A 25980-nucleotide genomic window follows, 5' to 3' on the forward strand; every position below is an offset into this window, starting at 1 on the left:
TAAACGAGAAGTTGTACTTTAAAAGTGTATATTTGTTATTTTTATTGTCAAAAATGACAATCGTTTTGCTAGATAAGACCCTTATGTCTCGTTTGGGATTGTTTATAGTCCTTTGAAACTCAGTTGAAAAAAACTGTTAAGTGTTGAATTAAGTATTAATTGTTGGTGTCTATTAAAGTCCATTAAAATGAGAAAAATCCTGCAATTTTCCCCTCAAAAAACACAACTTCCTCTCGACTGAACAAAGAAAAAAATCAACATCCTGGATGACATGGTGGTGAGTAAATTATCTGGATTTTTCTTTTAAGAAAATGGAATATTCCTTTAAGGAGTATATTGCATATATATATCACAGCAGCAAAAAAAAAAAAAAAAAACCATACCAATATTTAATAAGTAGAGAAATGTATTACTTACTGTATTAAGAGAAATAAATCAATTATTTCTTAAAGAAAAATGTTCAAAAAATAGTCGAAATGATTGTCCTCGTCCCATATTTATATTGGTTAAACCAATGTTGAAAGTTGTTGAACAATAGTTTTGGCGAAATCAAAGATCGGCTTACTCATAGTTGCCTCTGCACATGAAGTATGGGATATGAGAAAGCATTTATGAAATGAAAAATTACACACATCAACCTTTAATTCAATATTATTTCAAAGATAAACGGTGAACGTGAAACAGCATGTAGCTTTTGCAATGAGCAACATGTTGCTTAAAGAAAAGAACTGAAAGTAAATAAATGACTGGTTAGGACCATATGACCCAAGCTTTGAAAAAATCAATAACTCACATCAAACCGGTTCAATGGCACTCTTGACCGTACACTAAGATCATTTATGGGAAACACAACCATCACACAAATACATTTATACATTTCAAATGTTGAATGCTCTCTCTCACTGGATAAAAATGAATGTGGATAAAGGCGACTCCTAAATGAATGTAAATCATGATGAAAGAATGACATTTGCAGAATCCTGCAGAAATGATACTGCAGCAGGCAATAAAGATACTATGATCAAGAAATCAGGTTGAGGAATGAGATTAAGTTAATCGGTATGAGCTGCATTCACACAGAGCTCATGGGGGGGCTATAATAGCATGTCAGTGACTATAATTTGGTGTATGATTAAATTTCACCCTAATTCTCTTATTTGCTACGGGGATTGGCCGGTGTAATCCTGCAGTTTGAACACACAGGCTTCCCAGAGTGCATTGCTCCAGGGGACTCTTTCACACGTCAAGGTGGCTTTGCTTGTGTGATGGTTGAGTTCAATGAATCACAGCTTTAAAGAGACACTCACTTTTTTTAAAAAATAGGCAAATTTTCCAGCTCTCCTTGAGTGAAACATTTGATTTTTACCGTTTTGGATCCATTCAGCCGATCTCCGGGTCTGGCGGGACCACTTTTAGCATAGCTTAGCATAATCCATTGAATCTGATTAGACCATTTAGGATCCCGCTCAAAAATGACCAAAGAGTTTCGATATTTTTCCTATTTAATACTTGACTCTTCTGTAGTTACATCGTGTATTAAGGCAGACGAAAAATTAAAAGTTAAAAATAGTCCCCTTGGTAACTTTCAATAGCTGGGGACTATTTTGGGGCAGTGCGTAATATCATTGCGTCTGCTGCAGCCATGTTACGGCAGATTGAGATTAAAGTTCCTACCCATATCGACCTAGATAATCACAACTTTTAATTTTAGTACGCGATGTAACTACAGAAGAGTCAAGTTTTAAATACGAAAAATATTGAAACTCTTTGGTTATTTTTTAGCGCAATGCTAATGGTCTAATCAGATTCAATGGATTATGCTAAGCTATGCTAAAAGTGGTACCGCCAGACCTGGAGATCGGCTGAATGGATTCCAAAATGATAAAAATCAAATGTTTAACTCTAGGGGAGCTGAAAAATTAGCCTATTTTTAAAATTAGCACCCCACCAGTGCATATGAATACATTTTTTTTTTTGAAAGAACTGCATAATTAAGAAAAAAAAATTGTCAGTTATTTCCCCTGACATTGTATTAAAAGTTATCATTTTAATTAAATAGTATTTACATTGTTTTCATTTCATTATCACTGTATACCCGAGGCTTAAAGGGGACATATCATGAAAATCTGACTTTTTCCACGTTTAAGTGCTATAATTGGGTCCCCAGTGCTGCTATCAACCTAGAAAATGTGAAAAAACCCAACCCAGTAACTAAGTTTCGGTAAACCATTCTCTGCAAGCATGTCATTGAAATTTGGCTCCCCTTGTGATGTCAGAAGGGGTTAATACCGCCCCTTCCTTTGCACTATCCAACCACAGCACTGCCATTTAGTGCAGAGATCAGCTCATTTGATTTGAAAGGACATATCCAAAACGTCACATTATGTACTCTAGGGACACTAAAGATTTATTTGACATTTTAAAAAAATACCATGTCTCCAAAACACTTTTTGTTTAATATCTTAATGAAAACACATCAAAACGTTTCACAAATTCACAGGGGATCATCTTCTGACAGAAAAAGAAAAAGACCAAAAGCACAGATTGCTCAACCCTGTATAAATATGTAACATACACAGCAAAATCTGGAACCTCAGAATAACTCTATAAGAGTTAATTTCAACACTTTAAAAGTGTCTCATGGGGTCCACTCCCAGTAGAGTTATTTTAACACTTTTGAAAGTGTTGGCACATTGACTCCTTTAAAGTGTTAGCAATTGACACTATACAGAGTTAAAAATCTAACTATAAATTTACACTAATCAGTGTTAAATATTTTTTATTTGTTAAAAATTAACTCCCTCTGTGTAATTTTTCTCCAATGTAGTGTTATATTTTTTAATATGGTGTTAATATGGTAAATGTAAAGACAGAAACATATTAAGGTACTTTTGGGACAAAAAAACTTTATTTTAAACAGTTTTTTATGTAACAATACAGCAGTATTGAGTATCTATCATTCTCATTTTAAAACTATTAATGATTTTTTTAAAATGTCATCCACATTTATTTATGACAGAAAAATTGTCCTCAATGTATCATGCATTTAAGTGTTCATTAAATTAACATATTAACATCCGAGACAACTAAAAAGCACATTCCCAATGTATAACAACAGTAAACACAGTTTATGGGATGCTTCAGTTCATACAAACAAGTTTGACTTCATTTCAATCCAAAATCCATGTTGGTCTTCACATATTAACAGCAGAATATGATGAACCAGTAGCTGTAAGGAGGTGATATGATCCTCGACGGTCAGACCTTCAGACTGGATATTGAACTTTTCTGTTAATACAACAAAAATAAAAGGGAAAAATTCAGTATTAAAAAACAATACAAAATGCAAAAAAAAAACAATTTATGTTTTGCACAAAATACTCACTTTGTTATAAAATTGCTCTTCGTCTGAAGACATTTTCATGTAGGCCTATTTCTGTGCTCCTCTAAAGTCCCCAAAGCAAATCTCCTGCACACATTAATGGATTTAAAAATATATATATATTAAACTTAAACAGCATATAAAGCAAAAAAAACCAACAAAAAAACTCCCAAAAACATTATACGAGTATGAATTGCTCCATCTGAGGCTAAGACCTAAACTCAACTGCCGGATTCATATAATGACAATAACACATGACTCTTAATGTTAAACTTGATACTAACAGCAATATAAAACATAACACCTCACAACTCACAAATATTATTGATCAAAATTTTATTTATTGAACATTTACTTACCATTTACAGTAAAAGAGATGACCTTCTGCTTGAACTGCATCATCCAAAAACACGGTTCAGTGTGTGCTGTAAAAAGTGGGAGGTCTTCTCTATTTAACACCCTAAGAGTTAACAAACTCCACTAAGAAAACACTGTGGGAGTTGATTTTTTAAAAAAGTGGTAACACTCTGTTTTGACACCAACTCTTTATTTTTATAGAGTTAAATAAAATAGTTTTAACTCAATCCAGTGTTAAATTAACTCTGAACTCTTTTTATTTCCATTAACACCGTAATTTTAACTCTGCTAAATTTGCTGTGTAGCCGTGTTAAATATAACCCTGCGTTAGTTTGTTCTTATCTCACCCCTACCACAACATACATTTTCTTGTTTCATTCATTCGTGTAAATGTGTGTAAATATGCAGGTATTAGATTTTCCACAACTACACCTCATCATGCAGTAATATATGCAATGCTTTGTGAATTACACCTCAGGTTAATATGTAGGTGCTTAAATACTGTTGGCTGAATTTAGAATATGAGCAAGTCCTCCAAATAACCCTGTCAAATGCAAGGTGCCGCGGCACCAAACACAAATTTCTGTCTGCATGTCCAAGTAATTACGCACTGTCAACTCCCCAGAGTCAAACTCTGCATCCAATATACCTCACAGAGGACTTAAGGTCTAAAGCATGGGCGTGTGCTCAGCCCACGTCTTCCTGTGTGATTCTGGGCACCACCTACAGTTGAACACAATAATGACCAGTGTCCCTCCCACCCCTGCACATACATACCATGTTAATGAACTGTAATCAGTTCTCCGGGTCTCTGGTGGACCCGACTGTGTGGGTGGGGCTTCAACCACTAGCAGAGTCTGATTGCCACCCACCTTTCATTTTCTGCACAGCATGGTTAATGACGACTGAACCAACCAATCATTGCACAACCTTAAATAAAAAATAAGAATATTAGGATTAATCACCAGTTATTCAGCCCTTAAACCCTGGCAACGATAGCTGTTTGGATCGTTATTTGATGTCTTACTGCTCAGAGGTTGATCTTTCAAAGCTCAAGAGACTTAAAGGGATAGTTCACCCAAAAATGAAGTCATTATTGACTCACCTTCATGTCATTCAAACGTGTATAAACACAAAAGAAGATAATTTTGAACAACATTGGTAGCTAAAAAATACGTAGGGCCAAGCTATCTAACGGCATGTGTCAGCGCAAATCTCTTTTGCCGTTAAAAACTATCCTACTGTCAGGATTTACTAAAGATAAATTAGTGCTAAAAAGGCGTTGACACAGTTGTTCTTGCGACTGACCTTAGTGCATATGCATTTGGAGGAGTTTACCTTTCTGACACAAGATTTATGGGAGGAGATTTTTTAAATGAATCACGCAACGTGATTTACTAGTTTTGCGGTCGTTTATTGGTATTGCGTCATTATTTAATAGTCGTCCTCTGATTGGTTGAATTATACAGGATTTCTGTGAGATGTGTGTGTTGCATTCTTTAAAGGTCCACCAGGGAACAACACAAATCCATGTGATCGTAAAAGAAAGCTGTCATTGGTGACAATGCTTAAGATCAAATAAATGCTGTACTTTTACTTCAAAGTATGCAAGGTTCACCGTTCAAGTCTTTAAAGGGAACATTTCACAAGACTTTTTTAAGATGTCAAATAAATCTTTAGGGTCCCTAGAGTAAAGTTCTAGCTCAAAATACCATATAGATAATTTAGCATGTTAAAATTGCCACTTGGTAGGTGTGAGCTAAAATTTGCCGTTTTGGGGTGTGTCCTTTTAAATGCAAATCAGCTGATCTCTGCACTAAATGGCAGTGCCGTGGTTGGATAGTGCAGATTAGTGGGCGGTATTAACCCCTTCTGACATCACAAGGGGAGCAAAATTTCAATGAACTATTTTTCACATGCTTGCAGAGAATGGTTTACCAAAACTAAGTTACTGGGTTGATCTTTTTCACATTTTCTGAGGACCCACTTATAGCACTTAAACATGGAAAAAGTTAGATTTTCATGATTTGTCCCCTTTAAAAGATGAAAAACGAGTTTTGCTATAGTGGAATCTAAAAGAGATATTTTAAAAAACGTAAAAACTTAAATTGTGGGGGGAATATTGTGGTATTTTTTATCTGTAGGCTTCATTAGTGCTCTCATAATCTTGAATCAAAAATGCAAATCTTCTTCCCTCCTTGAAACAATCTCTCTTTACTTCAGATCACTGGGTATGGCGAGTGGGTGGGGCACGAAAAGAGATCGCAGCGATTAGCAAATAGCAACATGACCCAGTATCCAACTATCCAATCAATTCTTGATGGACAAAGTCCAGCCCTACCAATGTTATCTCACGAGAATTCATATATATTTTACGAGTTGGCTAATTCGTATCATTCATACGGCCACATTTGTAAGTTTTGGTACGATTTGCTTAGACCCTGGTGACGTTGGGGTTAGGGGCGGGTTAGGTTTCGTTGTTGTTGTTTTTTCCGCAATTAACTTCATATGAATTGATACAAATCAGCCAACTCGTAAAATATGTTTGATTCCTTGTGAGATCAGACTGGCTCTACCTTTTATCATAACAGAAGCCGTTTCACTCGGATATAAGTCACCACAGGGAAAATGAGACAATCACTACTTCAGTTTCATTGTGACTTTCAAGTGTTTGCAACTGTTATTATAAACATATAAAGACATCCGGGGCACATTCAAGTTCAAACCGGTGTGAAACGTTTTGCTACGGGTTCCGAGTTGAACGACTTGTTTCCTGGAAACATTGTGCACCGGTGTGCAACAGGGTTTGAAATCCAATCAGCAGCAACATGTAAAACCACATGGTACTAAAGAGACAATGGGTCCAATTGGAATGTTCTCTTTCAATCTGGACGACAAGGGTGGTGACTGTAACATCGAGCGTAATTTACAGTATTAAACACGTATTTATAACATTTTCATAATGTTTGGGAAACATTTCAAAAAGAACACAAAGACTGGCCTTCTCAGCTACCGTAGTTGCAATCTTGGGTGTGCATTATTTTCTTTTATACAACAGTTCTTTCTGGTTCTCGAATCTGATTGGCTAAGAGCTATGCGATATTGTACTGATAACGGCACAGTAACCCCTTCACCTTTCGTATCATTCCGCCACCTAGTGAATGGAGGTCCTAAACAGACTCATCTCTGAATGGAAAAACACAGACGCGCTGTTTTTAAACACTTTCCGTGTGTCTCATTAGTTCACTAGCTCATAAATCAGTCTGTGAATCCCCAATCGGAAGTTATTATTCCGTCAAAGATCAGCGCTCTTGGATGTTACGTTAAAGTTAATGGGAGTAATGTCTTGTCACATCGTGTGGACAATTAACACTTGGAAAGAGGAATATAAACACTAATTTTTTTCTGGAGCTATATTTCTTATCAGAACGCGAAAACACCGTGGAACTGCAGGTAAGCGCCGCAGCTTTTAAATGTGGACATTGATCATTTACTTTATCGTGACATGACTATTAAAACATGTTATGAGATATCGCCACTGGTTTATTTATAAGCAGCATGCAAAAACATCTCTCTGACACTTATAAAAAACAGATTTATATAGTACTGACAAGAACGAAGTCTAATAATAATCGAGTGCTTGTATCGCGTTAAGATGAAATGGTACACCAATAGTAACATTATAAGTATAGTTTTATTAACTTTTACCTCGCGCCAAAACAATAACAACACAAAAGACACTAAATATGAATAAGAAAACAAGTAATAGTTTCATCATGACACCAAATACTGCTGATTTGATCTCATTTTTGACCATCAGGCCAACATAAGAGCCAGGGAATCCCGGTCAGAGATGTAGCCCAGAGAGGGCGGTGGTCAGCGGGGCGAGTGAACACTGACGTCCGCTCATGCTTTGGTTCTCATACGTACCGAATCTCACTAAGCAAACGTTCAAACAGGCGCTATCTTTACTAATCGACTGTAGATTTAAATATAATACATATATATTCTCGACTGAACTAATCTTAAAACTACACTTTGTGACCAAGAAATTGTAATATTAAAAAACGGCGAATCCGTCCATTTGAGTTAATATGAGATTCAAAGCAGCCGAAAGTGTTACCTGTCATTCTGGCCGCCCTCAAATCCGTGGCGGAAGAAGTATTTCTAAAACAAAGAGGCTTTTAAAATAACTCCGTTGTTGTTTTCTAGTTTTCGTTTTTCAAACGTGTGCCGTCGAACTGTTGTATAAAAGCAATATCGCTCTCGGAGTCGTGTAATAGGGAAGAGCTATATCACCCTCCTACTCGAGCGATATTGCTTAAATAATTCAATGGCCTGTCGTCAATTACTCCTTATGTGATGTATGGTGCTCAGTAAATGTTAGACAGTGTGAAAAGTGTGACAACTCTCCCCTACAGTTGAATGATCATAAAAGCTAACCTAGCCTAACATACAGTAACCTAACCTGATTGCAGGCTTTGGTAACTCGGTAAATCTGAGCACAGGTTGTGACATTGTTCTGAAACAAACATGAGATTATTAAGGTTTGTTTCCCAGGCGTGAAAGCTGGAACAGCTGGAACACTCCATAATCTTATTGCAGTCTTAGAAAAACATTTGTTATTTTTCATCTTATGGGTGGGCTACAATCCCAAAACCCAACAGGGAGAAGAAACAAGAGAAGATATCACTAACTGAATGTAAAACCTCCATCATTAATTTAAAGAACAACATTAGCACAAAGATGAGCATGAAAACACTCAAATGCTCCCTTAAGTAAAAACTCCTCTTCAGCATGTGCACCGCTTATAACTCCAACAACAAAGCAAACAAGAGGTGACGCTGATTTTTTAACGACCCAAGACGGCAAGCGTCTCAGGAATGTAATAACTCTCAATATGCTCATCTTAAAGGAGAAGATGAAATCATACAGCGTTACATATTTTCCAAACCACTCTGTATCTTAAGACAGAAGCGTCTCCTTTCCTGTTTGATGTTTACCAGACGGCAATTAAAACCGAGCTCTGCTGAGGATTGGTCCGCCCCACTCATACGCCTACTTACAGAGAGACTCATGAGTTCTTCGGCTCTCTGCTCTTGTCAATCATCACGCTTACTTTCTGCAGCCTAGCAGCAGCCTGCCATCCTATCCTCCTTTAGGAAACAAGAATGGAAAAGCATAAACAAGAGTTTAAGAAAAAAAAAGAAACTGCCAATCATACAACTCGCAAAACAAAGATGAAAGAACTTAAAGCGTGCCACTAAATATGTGACAGAAAAGACTGCAGAGCATAATCATGAAAACAGGTATATATTCCAAAGCAGGTATTAAGATCAATTTTAGGTAATTCAAACACAATGACTCAGAGTAAATACAGATCTAAAGCAACCAGAAAGAGTCTAAACAAAACACATCTAACCATTGCATTTTAGTGTGTATCATACATACAGTATAGATGCCATATCAACCTCTTTGGCGTATTACATTAGGGATGTCTCTCTAGGGTAAACCAAATCCATGCTTGACAAGTATGAGTTGCTTATGGCAATGAACTATCAAGATTATAAGTACCTAAAACATTTTTGTACTCAACATAAACCATTAAAATCAGTAGAGAAATGTAAACGTCATTGTGCTTTTTATCAGTATGGTGGATTGATTGACATGGCGAAGCACAAGGCTTACATAAGTCTTTAAAGGGGCCATGTCACAAGACTTTTTTAAGATGTCAAATAAATCCTTGGTGTCCACAGAGCCCATATGTGAAGTTTTAGCTCAAAACACCATATAAATAATTTATTATAGCATGTTAAAATTGCCACTTTGTAGGTGTGTGCAAACATGTGCCGTTTTGGGTGTGTCCTTTAAAATGCAAATGAGCTGGTGATATTCAAACACTGATCACAATGATGGTGGTTGGTTGCAATTGAAACTCAATTGTGCTTTTCTCTGCACAAATGGCAGTGCTGTGGGTTGGATAGTGCAGATTAAGGGGTGGTATTATTATAATAAGAGCTCCTTATGACATCATAAGGAGAGCTAAATTTCAACAATCTATTTTTTCAAGTTACTGGGTTGATCTTTTTCACATTTTCTAGGTTGATAGAAGCACTGGGGACCCAAATATAGCACTTAAACATGGAAAAGGTCAGATTTCATCCCATGGCCCCCCTAAAAAAATTGATAATGGAGCATCCTTAGTAAACCTGATGTAAAGACAACGATAAACATCCTGCAGATCAGGTGGCCACTTAAGTGTATCTGGTAAAAATCTTTACAGGTACAAGCAGGGTCAAAAAGACAATGTCACCTATATCCATGCTCCAAGTCTAGTCAGCTTCAAGTAAAGATTGAAAATTTCATAAAGCAAAAAAAGACCCTTAAGGCCTTAATCACCTCCAAAAATCCCAAACATTTCTGGGTGTAGGATGAGCTTAAGTTCACCAGCATAAGGCCTAGCTCTGTGGGTGTCAGATTTTAGCCCACTAATCATAATCTCAGAAGTTCCTTTCTGTTTCGGAGAGGCGTTTGTCCGTGGAACGAAATTCTTTGCCAAAACTTCTTTTTGAAGTAGACATTGTTACAGTATGCTGAAACTTAACAATTTTTTTTATTTATAACAGTTTTGTCAATTAACATGAGGAATAGAAACAAATGCAAATTCAATATGGAAATTCAATAACTCTTCTCGTTTGTTTGTTTGTTTGTTTAATTCAGTTTCTATAAGAAATCATCACATATCCACTTGTATGTATAAGCAAAAAGTATTAAAGGGGCCATGTCACAAGACTTTTTTAAGATGTAAAATAAATCTTTGGTGTCCCCAGAGTACACATGTAAAGTATTAGCTCAAAATACCATATAGAAAATGTATTATAGCATGTTAAAATTTGCACTTTGTGCGAGCAAAAATGTGCCGTTTTGGGTGTGTCCTTTAAAATGCAAATGAGCTGATGATGGTGGTTTGTTGCAAATGAAACTCAATTGTGCTGTGAATTATTTTCTCTCTTTCTCTCTGCACTAAATGGCTGTGCCGTGGTTGGATAGTGCAGATTAAGGGGCGGTATTATAATAATATCTCCTTATGACATCATAAGGAGCCAAATTTCAATGACCTAATTTTTCACGTGATTGCAGAGAATGGTTTACCAAAACTAAGTTATTTAGTTGTTCTTTTTCACATTTTCTAGGTTGATAGAAGCACTGGGGACCCAATCAAGCAACTTAAACATGGTAAAAGTCAGATTTTCATGCCATGGCCCCTTTAATTCACAGCACACTAAGATACTTCTATTACCAGCATGCATAAATAAGAAGCTACTGTATATATACAATAGTTTAGATTAATATTTACTCAATGTCATGTGTTTTCTTATTGGATAAAACTGCATGTTCCTGGTTAATTATTCTTTTGTTCTGCATATATCCTTGGTTGAGCAATAAACGCTTGAAGATGCTTATTGTTACTGCATTTTTCCATGCATTGGGCAAATACCAATTGAGAGGTTTTGTATATCTTTATCAGCTGTTTTATTTAATGCACATGGGGATGCACATGGAGACAAGTGGTAACGTAATAAAATGTCATTTATTTAATGTTTACTTATTGTGTGAAGCTTGCTGAATGTTTTTGTATTAATTAATACAATTCCAATTAATGCATAAACCAGACAACACAACATAAGGTATTACCAAATTTAGTCTTGGGCTAAACTTTGAACCTCGTTAACACTTTTCTGTCGTGCGTGAGCAGAAAAATGTTGTTGTTAAAATGCCTGACTCTACGTCAAAAACGGGACTTTCTGTATTTTACCAAAAACCACAAAGCCTTCTTTCAACCAACACATTTTTTTCTTAATGCTTTTCCCCCGTGGGACATAACCTTAACTGTCTGCATGTCTACAATAGGAGTCAAAGATAAGGCTCATTGGAGTTAAATGCTCAGAAGAAAAAATAATCCAAAGCCGAATTTATTTTTTATCACTACTACATTTCCAAATGAAGTAAAATATGCACTATAGATGTCAGCAAAATACAATTTTTTTCTCAGTATGGGTTTATCTTTTATATATTAGGGTAAACAAGGTTATGATCCTTCCTAGAAACCAAAATGACAGCATCTGCATTAGTCAGATGCTTGCTGATTCCATCCAAGCATAAGTGACAGTGGGTCTGAGCCTGGCGTGGGTGTGCCTGTCAGGAAAAGCCGCTGTTGTCTCTGCGTCCTAGAGAAATGAGAAAGCAGCAGCCTGCTGTGTCTACGCCCACCACAAAAATCCCCCTTCCATTTCAAAGGGTGAAGACTGCGCAGAGATGACATTTTCATCTGGTCTCCTCGAGATTTTGGTTTAACGTTTTCTTCCCACAGATTATCTTTGTCTTTGCTTCAAGCCTGTATTTGGAAGATTAAACGCTGTTAAATGATAAATGCTGATCGCATGGTTTCAAACTAGGTGTTTCATGTTATTTCCTTTTCATGTTAATAATAGCAAAAAATACATCACTGGGCATCAGTAACTAAACGCAATTGACTGCATAGCACAACTATAATGCTCTTATTATTCCTCCAGTATGTAGTATATAGTTTTCTGTATGCATAAAATATCAGGATACTACTACACTAACAGAATGTACAGTGTATATCCCACAATGCAGTTGACGTTGCTTTTCCAGTGTTAGCTAAACAAGTAATGTACAGTACTGTGCAAAAGTCTTAGGCCACCATTTCACCATTAGATTTGTTGTTTTTGCAATGTTATAGTGATCGTATATAATTATTTCTCAGTCTCTTTTTTAAAATACAACCAGAAAATACAGGAAATTTGTATGTAGTATTCATAACAGTATAACGTATAAGCTGAAATGTCAAGTATAAACTCCCCTTCCACTTGAGCAATAGCAGACAACTGCAGCATCTCTTAAACCTACATAAAATGAAATCCTATTTCTAATTCAAATCAAATGAATTCAGTCTCCTAAAAAAAGCTCAAGATGTGTTTAGTGCCAAGAGAGGTCACACTAATTGGACACCATTTGCTAAATTAAACATGCAATGTAAGTCATCCCCAAACCAAACAATACACTAATAGTTTCTAATACAAATATCAATATAAACTACCAGCTGTTTAGCACTTAAACAATTACAAAATTCTGTAATATAGTGTTTTTTGGGTCTTATTCCAGTAGGATTTAATGATAATCTATTGGTTACAAGATGACATCCCACTAACCAGTTTTGCCAAGTCTGTTTTCTTTTTTCCTTTGAATTGTGCTACTTTAAACTGTTGTCGTGGGTTGAAGGTGGAAGGATTTTGTTAATCTGCTGTCCATCTTAAAGGGGACATATCATGAAAGTTTTTCCATGTTTAGGTGCTATAATTGGGTTTCCAGTGCTTCTATCAACCTAGAAAAAAGAACAAAGAACAACCCAGTAACTTAGTTTTGGTCAACCATTCTCTTTAAGCATGTGAAAAATTAGGGAATTGAAATTTGGCTTCCCTTGTGATGTCATAAGGGGATCTTTTTATACTAATACCGCCCCTTAATCTGCACTATCCATTCACGGCACTGCCATTTAGTGCAGAGAGAAAGCGAGAGAGAAAAAATAATTGACAGCACAATTGAGTTTCAATTTCAACAAACCACCATCATTGTGATCAGTGTTTGCGTTTTATCAGCGTTTGGACACGCCCAAAACGGCACATTTTTGCTTGCACCTACAAAGTGGCAATTTTAACATGCTATAATGAATTATTTATATGGTATTTTGAGCTAAAACTTTACATTATGTACTTGGGGACACCAAAGATTTATTTGGCATCTCAAAAAAGTATTGTGAAATGTCCCCTTTAAGCCATGATGCTCTTATTAATTAGAATTTGTTTATAATTACTTATAATACAGTGATTTCTTAATAAGACATTGTGTGTAATGCATTAATGTTAATGTAAAGTGTGTATTTTATGTATTGTAGTGGGTTATTTTAGTCTTGGCATTTGACCTACGGTCATTGGGCTTTTTTGGGGCTGGGTTTTGTTGCGCAGACCTGGCAACCTTGTCACCAACATGATCACATAACCAGTAACGGTTAGAGACCCACAGAGACCATTAAACGCAACACAATTCCCATTATAATCAGTAGAATTTTCTATTTTTGCTTTTCTATTGTTTTTAGCAATGACGCGACAACGTTGCATACAATAAAACACTGGCAAATATTAATTTATGGCATTGTGGACACATCCCAGTCGCGTTTACATTCAAACCTTTGACCGAGAAGTAAGACCTGACTAATCGAACAGTGATAAATATAGATATCCTCCACGTACTACATTTAAACAATCCTAATACGTTTTTAAACGTGCTCACTTGTGTACAATATGTTATTTACCGATACTACAATGTCTTTGGACGAAGATTGAATGAATTAAATAGCTTAAATATCGTTCACTCTGACCCCATTAGTCAGGTCTTGACAACAGGACAGCCACCGAATTTGAAAGCGAAAACATTAGCTTAGCTTAGTTTAAGCTAACCGTGTAAATATTTTACCTGCCGGCCCCGTCAAACCTGTCTGTTTTACACGAACCATGGGAAAAGTTGCTGTTTTTATATCCATTTTAATTCAAGTATGCGCTTGCTGGCAAAGTGCAGAAGGAAACAGGGAATATTCATACGCTGGTAAATATTTGCATGCCATGCTAAATAGACAACAACATACACGTAAATATAAACAACATTGCAAATATTACTTGATGATTATTGGTGTTATTTTGTGTGTTTATCTGTGGATTTTGCTGTAGATTTATGTAAAGCTATCTATGTGGATTTCATAGATTTTAGCTGTATAAGTATGCCATATTGACTTTGACATGTAAGCTCTCTCTCAAAACCAGTTGAGCTTGCTACAGGTTTTTCTTAATCCTGTTTAAACACCATTGTGTAAGAGATATAAGTTGTGTGAGTAAATCATACCCCTCTTGTTGCATATTGTGTAATTTTAGGACACGGCTGTATCTTAAATTCTATTGAGCTTTCTACCTAGACAACATTTGCAGGCATTTATGATACAAACTATCACATTGCATGTGTTTGGAAAAAAATTCTTTATATAAGTTAATGTTATAGTATAAAAGTAATAAGTAAAATAAAAAATAAATAAATCTGTCTTAATTGTGTATACTACAGACTGCACTTATCTGAAAGGGGACAGTGATCACGTATATTCGGGCAGTAGATGCTTCTGTTACAGCTCTGGTACTGTAATCAAATGGAGAGACATCTGGTCCACCTTCAAGGTAATATATAATATACTACACCCTACTTTCTAAATAGTTACTCATTTTGGTAGGATAAATAGCTGTGTCCAAATCTTATACTTTCCCCAATATACTTCAGAATTATAATCTGATTTTACCAACACTTTATTGTCCATAATGCACCACAGACGAAGAACTAAAAAGCTAAAAACCTTTTTTGTGCAGCGCTCGATTTAAAAGAAATTGAAACGGATAAGCTTAAATAGATTTGTTCATCCATCTGTTGTCAAATGCTGGCCAACTTGGATGAGAGAGTTTCAAGATGCTAAAAAATACATTTAATTTAATCTTCAAATGTGTTGATTCTATGCCTATTTTTTAATTATTGTGAACACATTTATTACACATAACAAAAAAATAACAATGTAAAATGTAAACAAGGATTATATGTTGTTGTTAGTTTTATTACACCCACACATTAATAAAAAATGCTGGTTGTTATGGATAAAGTCAACAGTTGTGTTTAAATTAACCTGTGCTGGGTTGTTGCAACCCTAAATGATGGGGTGAAATATGATTTTTTTGTTAAATGTTCATATTTAACCCAGTTTTTTTTTTTTTTTTTGAAGTGTTAAAACTTGTGACACCCTATGTTGGAGCAAAATGTAACATCTGTTATGTGGGGAAAAGTGACAAAATTGCCATGCAACGCTCAACAAAAAAGTCCCAAATCTGTCCAAAACATATGTTTATGCATATGTTTCATCATTGTTTTAAGCTCTTACAGCATCCATTATGAATGATGGCTTATCTAATCCCTGTTGTTCGCAGGTTAACGCAACTAGCAATGAGGACGTCTTCATTACGTTTCCAATGGAGACTAGAAATTGCCATCATCCGGATGATTTTCTAACAGTTATAAATTGCTTTGTTGAACACTATTGGCCATCCACTATTCAAAGGGAGAAGTCTTTAGACATTCCTTTGGTTGATGAAGATGTCTGCTTTATGACCAAATCGCCCAAAAGCAACACTCAGTACACACTACATGTTTCAAACAAAAGTAAGAAAGTGAATCACTCAAAAATGATAAAAAGTGCAGAATACTTGGGCACTGAAACATGATTGTTTTGTTTTACAGGGTTAAATAGAATGCGCTTCCTGCTCTTTATCTTTGGGGTGATATTGTTATGGAAAGCAGGAACCATATGCCGGTAAGTGCTAGTTTGGTTTGTAGAGAAAATGTGAAATAAACCTCTTTCCATACATTATACATTTAGGTGAACTATTCATTGAAGAGAGTCTGATCCCTTCTTAATATTTTCCAGGAGCTCATTGTTTTTCTACACCACTGGAGTTTCGTTGGGAATCATCGGCACATTTGTCTTTCTGACACTTATTCTCAGAAACTTCCTACCAAAGGTGCACAAAACGTCTCTCACTGCTTACTTGAGAAATTTTGATCAAGCAGTATTTTGTCTGACCACCCTCAACAAAGTGTTACATTATCACACTGATCAAACATGGATTACAAGTCTGTATAAACCTGTCAATGCTGCCATTATCTGTTGTGAAGAAATTAGATATGGGGGAGAATTTCCAGCACAAAAAATATAGTAAATGGGAGGATTTTTATATATCGTGTGGCCATTGGGACTGAACGAAAAAAAAATTTAAAGCTGAAAGGTTTAGCGATTGCATAAGTAAATAAATTAAATAACAGACTGTTAAATAACAAATACAATCCATGTGTTTGTTGTACTCCAAGAAAAGAGATTTGTGTTGGAAACGATAACTCGCGTCATCGTTTACTTTGGGGTATGTACCTTTTGCATATTGTTAGCACTAATACACGCTTGCACACCAAAGGAAATGTAAAATCATGAATCAAACCATAGTTGCTCTATAAAATGCCCAACTTTTCAGCAAAAAATAACACAATTATGCATTTGGCAGACGCTTTTATCCATATTTTTATATATATATATGTTTATAGCCTGGTACAAAAAGTGATTTTGGTCTATATAGCTAATTTTTTCTCTTCATGACAACTGTGAGGGGGGTGAATTTTTGTAACTCATCCGTTTAAATTATATTAAGCCTTAAAGTTCTGCATAATTAAGGGGCGTGGCCACTTGGGTGACGGGGAACTGCCACTGCTGTCACTACCGTCGAGCTAGGTGGGCGTGGTTTCAGAAACCAGGCACGTCGGCTTTACCCACGTCCCGCCTTTTTACCCATTTACGATTTTCTTGCGAGTGAAGCACGATGCTAAGTTGGCGACTGCAAGCCCTGCCAAATATTGGCTTAAAAAAGCACTTCACAAACCTATGGGTGACGTATACGGACAGACGCTTCTAAACAAGTCAAAAAGTCAAGACACGACCCATTATCAAAATTTCAGTGTCCATCACTGTAGTTCATCCAAAACAAACCAGAAATGAGACTTAAAGTGTTAAATACCTGAATTATTCTTTAAATTCAAATTTTTTAATGCAAAATGTGAAATAATGTAGGTTCAATGTAGCTTTAAGTTAAGTGTGCATAGACAAATACATAAGTATTCATGAAATTGATTTCCCTAAGAACGTTTAACATTGTTGATCTTTGTCACTATTAAACATTGATTTGATTATTTAAAGATCACCTAATATGGTACTTTTTAAAGATGTAACATTAGTCTCTGGTGTCCTCAGAATATGAAGTTTTAGGTCCAAGTCCCATATAGATTATTTATTATATCAGGTTTGAAAAGGCCCATTTTGGGTGTGCAGGAATATGCTGTTTTTGTGTGTGTCTCTTTAAATGCAAATGAGCTGCTGCTTCCCTCCCCATTTACCGTTATCTAAACCAAAAACATACAGTTTTTATAAACCAATCACTTTACTTCATTTTATATGATGAACGTGTGGTAAATGAATTATGCAAACAAGATTTATTATAGAAATTATGACCCAACTGTGATTTTTGACGTTTGTGGGCGGGGCATTCTCAAAGTGATGTCAGTTTGCTCAGAAGATAGCTTGTCCCATGAGATTGAAACAAAAAGGAGTGGTCAGATTTTTAACATTACTGGGTGGTTATGTACACACACAAGCAACACAATTATATTCACACAACATATAAAAGTAACCTTAGGTGACCTTTATGCATCAATGAGCGATTGATTGACAGTTCACAGCTTCAGGATAGATCTTAATATCAAGCTTTTCCCCACAGCGAGGGCTGTTCCTGGTGTTGTTGGGTGCCGGGTCGGGTCTGTCCTACATGGGGATCCAGCGGGTGTTGAATAATTGGGATGACATCATCTCTGAGCACTGGATGGAACTGCTGGGTAATTTAAAATCTCTATATTTTATAACCTATTGAATGAATTCCCATTCATTGTCTCCCATTATTTTCTACAGTAATACAGTAAGCCTTCCCCAATTTCAGTGCCAATGTTTAGAATACCTTTGAATTTGCCTTTGCTTGACATTTTTTCTATACAATGCCATAATTACTATACATGTCAGTTAGACAGATTATCCTTGTCTCATGTGAAATACTCGCATTTGAACAAGACAGCATCTTGCAGTAACAGATGAGACCTGATTGACATCTACCTTTTGTGTTATATATTCTGGCTCAGTTAATGTTATAATATAAAGGCCAAGTATTTTGAATGCTGTAATGACAGCCTCTTGACTGCTCAATAGACTCTATTCTCCGCCAAATCAATTTCCCTCTTCAAGCACTTACAGTATGTAAATGCATCAGTATTTAAATGTATAAACCACAGGGATATTAAGATTAAGGGAAAGAGACAGGAGGGCTGCTGGAACATTGATTTCTATGCATACCACAAACAGCTTTGCATGGATTAGAGACTTGGTGTTATACTGTATTCTGCCCGCTCTATTGGTCGTTTTCTTTGTTTCCACATATCTGCTGTAGCATTAATAGCCTTTATATTACATTTATATTTGAGTATTGTTTCTTTTGTCAGTAATTCATTGCTTTGTCGCAGCTATATACAGTAATGCTTGCATTCTGTGAAATGTCTATGGGTCGAAATGTTAATGCTTTGTGTAGATTTAAGACTTACATTTTAAGACTTAAAGGAATAGTAAATTTTCTTAAAAAAAATCCAGATAATTTACTCACCACCATGTCATCCAAATGTTGATGTCTTTCTTTTTTCATTTGAGAAGAAATTATGTTTTTTGAGGAAAACATTGCAGGATTTTTCTCATTTTAATGGACTTTAATAGAGCCCAACTTGCCTTCTTGTCTAGGTCCTTTCCTGCGTGACCTAACGTAAATGTGTAGTGACGTAGGGAGTTCACGTGTTACATATATAAAACGCACATTTGCGGACCATTTTAACCAATAAACTGACACAAAGACATTAATTAGTATCATTCCACATACAACAACGTCGGAACGGTCCTCTTTCAATACACTTGTAAACACTGGGGCGGAGTTTCGCGTTTGTCCTCTGTGACCTCTTGACGTCATGACGTATTGCGTGGGGTCACGCTGGCGCATCACGACCCGATCTAGATAAAAAGTTGTAGTTTAAAAGTGCATATTTTTTATTTTTCTTGTCAAAAATGACAATCGTTTCGCTAGATAAGACTCTTATGCCTCATTTGGGATTGTTTATTGAAACTCCGTTGAAAAAAACTGTTAAGTGTTAAGTGTTGGGCTCTATTAAAGTCCATTAAAATGATAAAAATCCTGCAATGTTTTCCTCAAAAAGCATAATTTCTTCTCGACTGAACAAAGAAAGACATCAACATTTTGGATGACATGGTGGTGAGTAAATTATCTAGATTTTTCTTTTAAGAAAATGGAATATTCCTTTAAGTTATTCTGTTTTCAAACGCTAACAAAATATTTCTCATCATCTGTCTTTGTTTTCAGCTTATGTGCTGATTTCGGGCCTGGTTAGCTTCGCTATTTGCTACAAACACGGCCCCATTACCAACAAACGCACATTGATCTTAATGACCTGGTGTATGCAAGTAGTAGGCATTGTGCTGCTTTACCATGGGTTAACTTACCCACTTGCCTTCTACATGCTGCTCGCTTTACTGCTGTGCGTGAAGATTCTGCCATTAGTCTGGAGTCTCCTGGTGGGAATATTCAGGTAAGAACTGACATATGTTTATATAAGGGAAAATGCAAAGAATTTTAGAAATACAGATAGAGAGGAAACAACATGACAAACCCTTTTAGAAATGGTATTACATTTTAATTTTCCTAAATATACAAGCGTAAATAAAAATGACAATGAAAAAAAATTAAAAAACATATTATTAATATTTTTTATTATTATTGTTTTTTTTTTTTACAAATTACTTAATTTCTTATTTGTAAGCTTCATTATTAAAAAAAAAAAACTATGATTTTTGATTTAAAAAAACCCGCAAATCTCCTTTCTCCACGAAACAATAAATAAATAAATACACACACATGCATGTATAATTTTAAGAAATATTTACATGTATATATACAGTAAATTTTTATATTTATATATAATTTATATATAAATACTTATAAATACATATTTTATTAAAATTATACATGGATGTGTTTGTGTGCATACATAATTATTATACACAGTACACCCACATAAATAATGTAAACAAAAACCTTTATTCTGCAAACATTTAATTGCAGAATCATTTTGCAGCCCTGTTCTCAATGGATGAATTCAAGTCCCACCCTACCTTTGTTTTGTTTTGTTTTTTATTTCAGAAGCCGTTTCACTCGAATATACGTCACTATGCGAAAAATAAGACAATCGCTACTTCTGTTTTATTGTGACTTTAAACTTGAATTAAGCGCACTGGACAGCCATGCACAATAACACCAGAAACATGCATTAATAATTTAGTAATATTTAAATAAATAGTTCATGTTGATGTTTTGATGACTTTCATTGAAGTCATAACTCTTTCTGTCTTCAGTCTCTTCTTCTATTTTCTGGGTTTGTCCTGGAGAAGGAAGCGCTCCAAAGTCAGACTTCTGACCGAAGATGAGTACAGAGAGCAAGGGGAGAGACACACCAAAGCCTGCCTGGATGAACTGAGAGAGCACTGTAACAAACCCGGCTTTAATGCGTGGGATGCGGTGCTGAGACTAAGATCACCGCAAAGGTAACCAAAATTTATGATAATTAGTCAGGGTTTCATGGGTTATTAAAGAAACACTCCACTTTTTTTGAAAATGTCCCTTTAAAAAAAAAAAAAATTATTATATTCTATAGAAAAAAATATAAGTAATTTGTTCTATAAAAACCTACCTGGTTAAGATAGAATAGTATTGGTTCTTTATTGATCCCATGTGGGAAATTCAGGAATAAAATGCTTTAGTTGGTAAAAATGTCTATCTGCTAGACATTACACTCTCAGGAAAAAGGTACAAGGAAGAATTAAAGGGATAATTCCCCCAAGGATGAGGATCCTGTCATCATTTGCTCACTCTCATGTTGTTACAAACCTGCATGGATGTATTTGTTCTGGTGAACACAAAGGAGGATGTTTTGAGAAATGTTTGTAACCAGACTGTTTGTGGACGCCAATCACTTTCATAATAGGAAAAATGAATACTATGGGGTCCATGAACTATTTAATTACAGATATTCCTCAAAATATCTTCCTTTGTGTTCATCAGAACAAAGAAATTCATGCAGGTTTGTAACAACATGACAGTGAGTAAATGATGACAGAATTTTCATTTTTGGGTGAACTATCCCTTTAAAGTTGTGACTGGGGGCTGGGGCAGTATTTAAAAAACAAAAACAAAAAAGCTTTTGTACCTTAAAGGTACTTATAAGGTACCTCAAGGTACACATTAGTAGAGGTACATACTAGTACCTTAAAGGTACATACTGGTACCTTAAAGGTACATATCTGTACCAAAATGGTACTTATTAATACCTTTTTTAAATGGTTTCGTCCCAGTGACAACTTTTGTATAATTTTTTTCTAAGTGTACTGTATTGTCTAGCACAGTGGTTCCCAAACTTTTTCAGCGTGCGGCCCCCCTTGTGTACGGTGCATTCCTTTGCGGCCCCCCAAAGAAAATTTATGACAAAAAAACTGTTCTAAAACTCAACATTTTAATAAATAAAAAAACATTAAATTATACAAAAAGTAGTGCTTTTGGTTAGTAGCCTTATTTTTTTAGGTTTAATTACACAGAATTCATGATAAATTAATGTATTTCATAAAATGCCATAAAACTGGGGCCCCCCTGGCACCATCTCGCGGCCCTCAGTTTGAAAACCACTGGTCTAGCATATTTGCATTTTTATCAACTAAAGCATCAAGTATATGTCAAGGCATGGATTTAACTAAGTGTATAAAACTAAATAGTAAACTAGGTCAGTGGTTCTCAAACCTTTTCAGCGTGCGGCCCCCATTGAATACGGTCGGTGCATCCTTTCGTGGCCCCCCAAATAAAATTTATGAAAAAAAATGTAAAACTTATACAAAACTTATTGAATTATTAAATGTAGTGATGTTGGTTAGTATCATTATTTTTCTGAGATTTAAGTGCACAGAATTTATGATTAATTATTTTATAAAAACCTGGGCCCCCCTGGCACCATCTCAGTTGAGAACCACTGAACTAGGCAACGCATTCAGCATAATATTGCCAATGTTATTGTTAAAACATACTAATCTAGTGTTAAAATCTTGCATTTTTAAATCTAGGTTAAAAGCACAATATGTAATTTTCACCACTGGAGGCCACTAAACAACAACTGCGTAGCTTGATGATGCTGTGAGAGTAAATTGAACTATGGGAGTTATTGTCTTCACCTACATTATTAATGAGTATCAATATGACAAGACAAATAAAGTTTTGTAACTGTTACATTATAATGTAGGTCCACAGTGTTGTTTAATAGAAGAAGCAATAACAGAGTGGCATCCTGGACGCTTCAAGTACTACTAACTCATATGGCGATGCGCAGATCGATTGGCGTATGACATCAAAGTATCAAAAACGGTAGTACTGCTTTCAGTCATGATACTTTGATGTCATTGCTCGATTGGTCTGCGCAGTGCCACATGAAGTCAAACACACCTATGGTTTCAATGGCAGCAAAAGTGGAAATTAAGAATAACCTGGACATGACAACATGTGACCCTATGAACAGAGGTGGAACGCGTTTTAAAAACAGCAAATTCTTTGAATTCAAACATTGTCAAAACATTAAAGTACTGAAGTAAAAAATGTTAGTGCTGGGCAAAGATTAATCGCGATTAATTGCATACAAAATAAAAGTGATTTTTTTGCATAATATATGTGCGTGTACTGTGTTTAATTATTATGTATATTTAACCACACACACATTCATTTCAGAATTGTTTTATTTATATATATATATATATATATATATATATATATATATATATATATATATATATATATATATATATATATATATATATATATATATTATATTTAATATAGATTATTTAAAAATATAAATAAATATATATAAACATGTAAATGTTTCTTAAATACATACATGAATGTGTGTGTATATATTTAGTAAGGAATAATTGACGACGGGCCATTGAATTATAAGAAAATAATGCACACCAAGGTGGTAATGCGGCACGACGCGAAGCGGAGTGCCGTTACACCGCAGGTGTGCATTATTTTCAAATAATTCAAAGGACCGGAGTCAATTATTCCGCTTATACCACGGTTACCACAAACATTGCTCTGGTGCCTATTTTTAAGACATTTGAAAAGATAGGTGTGCGGTTTACAGAAAAATAATCAACACCCATAGAAAATTTCTCAGCCAATCAGAATGCAGCATTCAACAGACCCGTGGTATAATACATAATAATTAGACACAGCACACACTCATATATTATGCCAATAATCACTTTTATTTTGTATGCGATTAATCTTTGCCCAGCACTAAAAAATATACAACACTCTGTGATTTTTGAAAAAATGTAATGCAAAAATCTTACATATTGTGCCTTTAAAAAGAATAGAAACCCCCTCTTGTAAAAAAAGAAGTCTGGCTTCTAACATTAAAATGTTACATCATATTATAAATATGAATTCCCAGCCTTTATTTCCATCTCTCTTCAGCTTCGCTAAGTTTCTGCACAGCGGTTCCCACGTCACTTCAGAGGAGCTTCAGAGTCATGAGAGTCATTATGGGGTTGGTGGGGCGTTTCATGAAGACTTGCTGTTTAACAGCAGCTCCAGCGACGGCCATCCTCAAAGCGCAGAGGAGGATCACACTGATGATGAGCTGCACAGAAACAATCCTCCATTCCAAAACAACCTCCCTGGACCCTCTGAATACAACCCCCCTGTCTGTCCTTATCCCCCAATAAACTACAGCCCTCAACCAGAACCCATGGATGTAGAAGACCAGGACTTCTTCTGAATCTTTGCCTGATGATGAATGAACAGTCATTTTTAAGTATTTACTTTTTAAAGATTTTTTGAATCCCCAATATTTATAAAGTAGGTAAGCATGAATCTAAGGAAACTTAGTAGGTCCATAATGATTTGTAAAATAGTGTTTCTCTCATTTGTGTATTTAAATGATCTCCATGAGACAATGTGGGTGGTTATTGTCTTAGCAGTGGACCTGAATTTTTATTTGAATTCCCGAGTGATACATCAATATTTTCCAATCCTGGAGTGCCTAACACTGCATATTTTTAGTGTCATATCTAATTCAGATGGTGGAGTCTCTGATGCACTAATGAATCAAACCAGGCAGGTTACATTAGGAAGATATCCAAAATGTGTATTGTTTGGGCATTTCGGGATTAGGAAACACTAAGTTTATATGTTTATATTGTTAATGTGCTGATCTCAGGTATAAAAGACCATCTGGACAACCTTTTAGTTACTGTACTAATATATTTTTGTCAACAGTAAAAATAATTATAATGGCATTTTCTACTTTAAGCAAACAGTGCCCTCTAGTGTCAGTTAAAGAATGGTTCAACTAAAAATAAACATTTCAGCAAGTGGTCATGGCCATGTTAAAACCCTGAATGTAGTTGTTGTGAAGGTGAATGGGCACTGGTGGTGTCAAATGTAGATATAAAATGATATGAAAAACACCATGTATGTATAGTTAAAGTAGTCCATATGCGCTTGGGGCTGTAAATCTTCTGAATATATTTATGTATTTGCTTCTGAAGTTATTGATTTCTGTACTTTTATAGCATTTTGGGTTTTAAAATTCATTTTTATTGTGTAAAGCAGAGCCAACATGGAGGATTCTTAACTTCTAAACTCAACATCTATTGTGTTTAGTCATTTGGAAAACGTTTAAGTTAAAATTTTATGTGATCAAGCCTTTTAAAATAAACCATAGACTGCAAAGCATGCATTGGACCAAGACTGGATTATTTTTTATTTTTTTTAAAGAACATGTTTTTATAAACAGCTGTTTACGTTTTACAGTTGAATCTTTTTATATTATCATATTAATTAAAGACAGATGGTTTTTAAAAATCTGCAATGTAAGAATGTTGTATTATTTCGTCATATCGCAGCATATATATACACTATATCAAGCCACCAGCTTTTATTTTAATATATATATATATATATATATATATATATATATATATATATATATATATATATTTTAATATATATTAAATATTAATATATTTTTTACAGCTGTGTTGGCTGGTGTGTGTGTGTGTGTGTGTGTGTACTTATATATATACACACACACCAGCCAACACATCGGTACATCTAGTATTTTTTTACTTAAGTAAAAAGCACGTTTGTACTTTTACTCCATAGTAAAAGTACACAATTTTTATGTAATTAGGTATTAAATCAATTTTAATATGCAATATAAAAGGAATGCACAGTATGATTTTATGCTTTAGAATGTAGTGAAAATTGTTTAGTAATTTTTTCCCCCCAAGACAAACACTCTGATAAAGCACAGATGCTTGGAAAATTTACTTA

The 25980-nt window shown here is 35.1% G+C and overlaps 1 protein-coding gene across 1 annotated transcript; it reads left to right on the forward strand.

The window, feature by feature from the left end:
* The first annotated feature begins 13890 nt into the window (after positions 1–13890).
* Positions 13891–25380, forward strand: nemp2 (nuclear envelope integral membrane protein 2). The gene is made up of 9 exons (XM_055215676.2): positions 13891–14422; positions 14930–15039; positions 15832–16063; positions 16142–16214; positions 16329–16422; positions 18220–18334; positions 19909–20134; positions 20958–21146; positions 24118–25380. The coding sequence occupies exons 1-9, from the start codon at positions 14332–14334 to the stop codon at positions 24419–24421; spliced, it is 1434 nt and encodes a 477-aa protein (XP_055071651.2). The 5' UTR covers positions 13891–14331; the 3' UTR covers positions 24422–25380.
* Positions 25381–25980: the final 600 nt, after the last annotated feature.

This window comes from Misgurnus anguillicaudatus, chromosome 17 (assembly GCF_027580225.2).
Source record: "Misgurnus anguillicaudatus chromosome 17, ASM2758022v2, whole genome shotgun sequence".
In the NCBI taxonomy this organism is placed as follows: domain Eukaryota; kingdom Metazoa; phylum Chordata; class Actinopteri; order Cypriniformes; family Cobitidae; genus Misgurnus; species Misgurnus anguillicaudatus.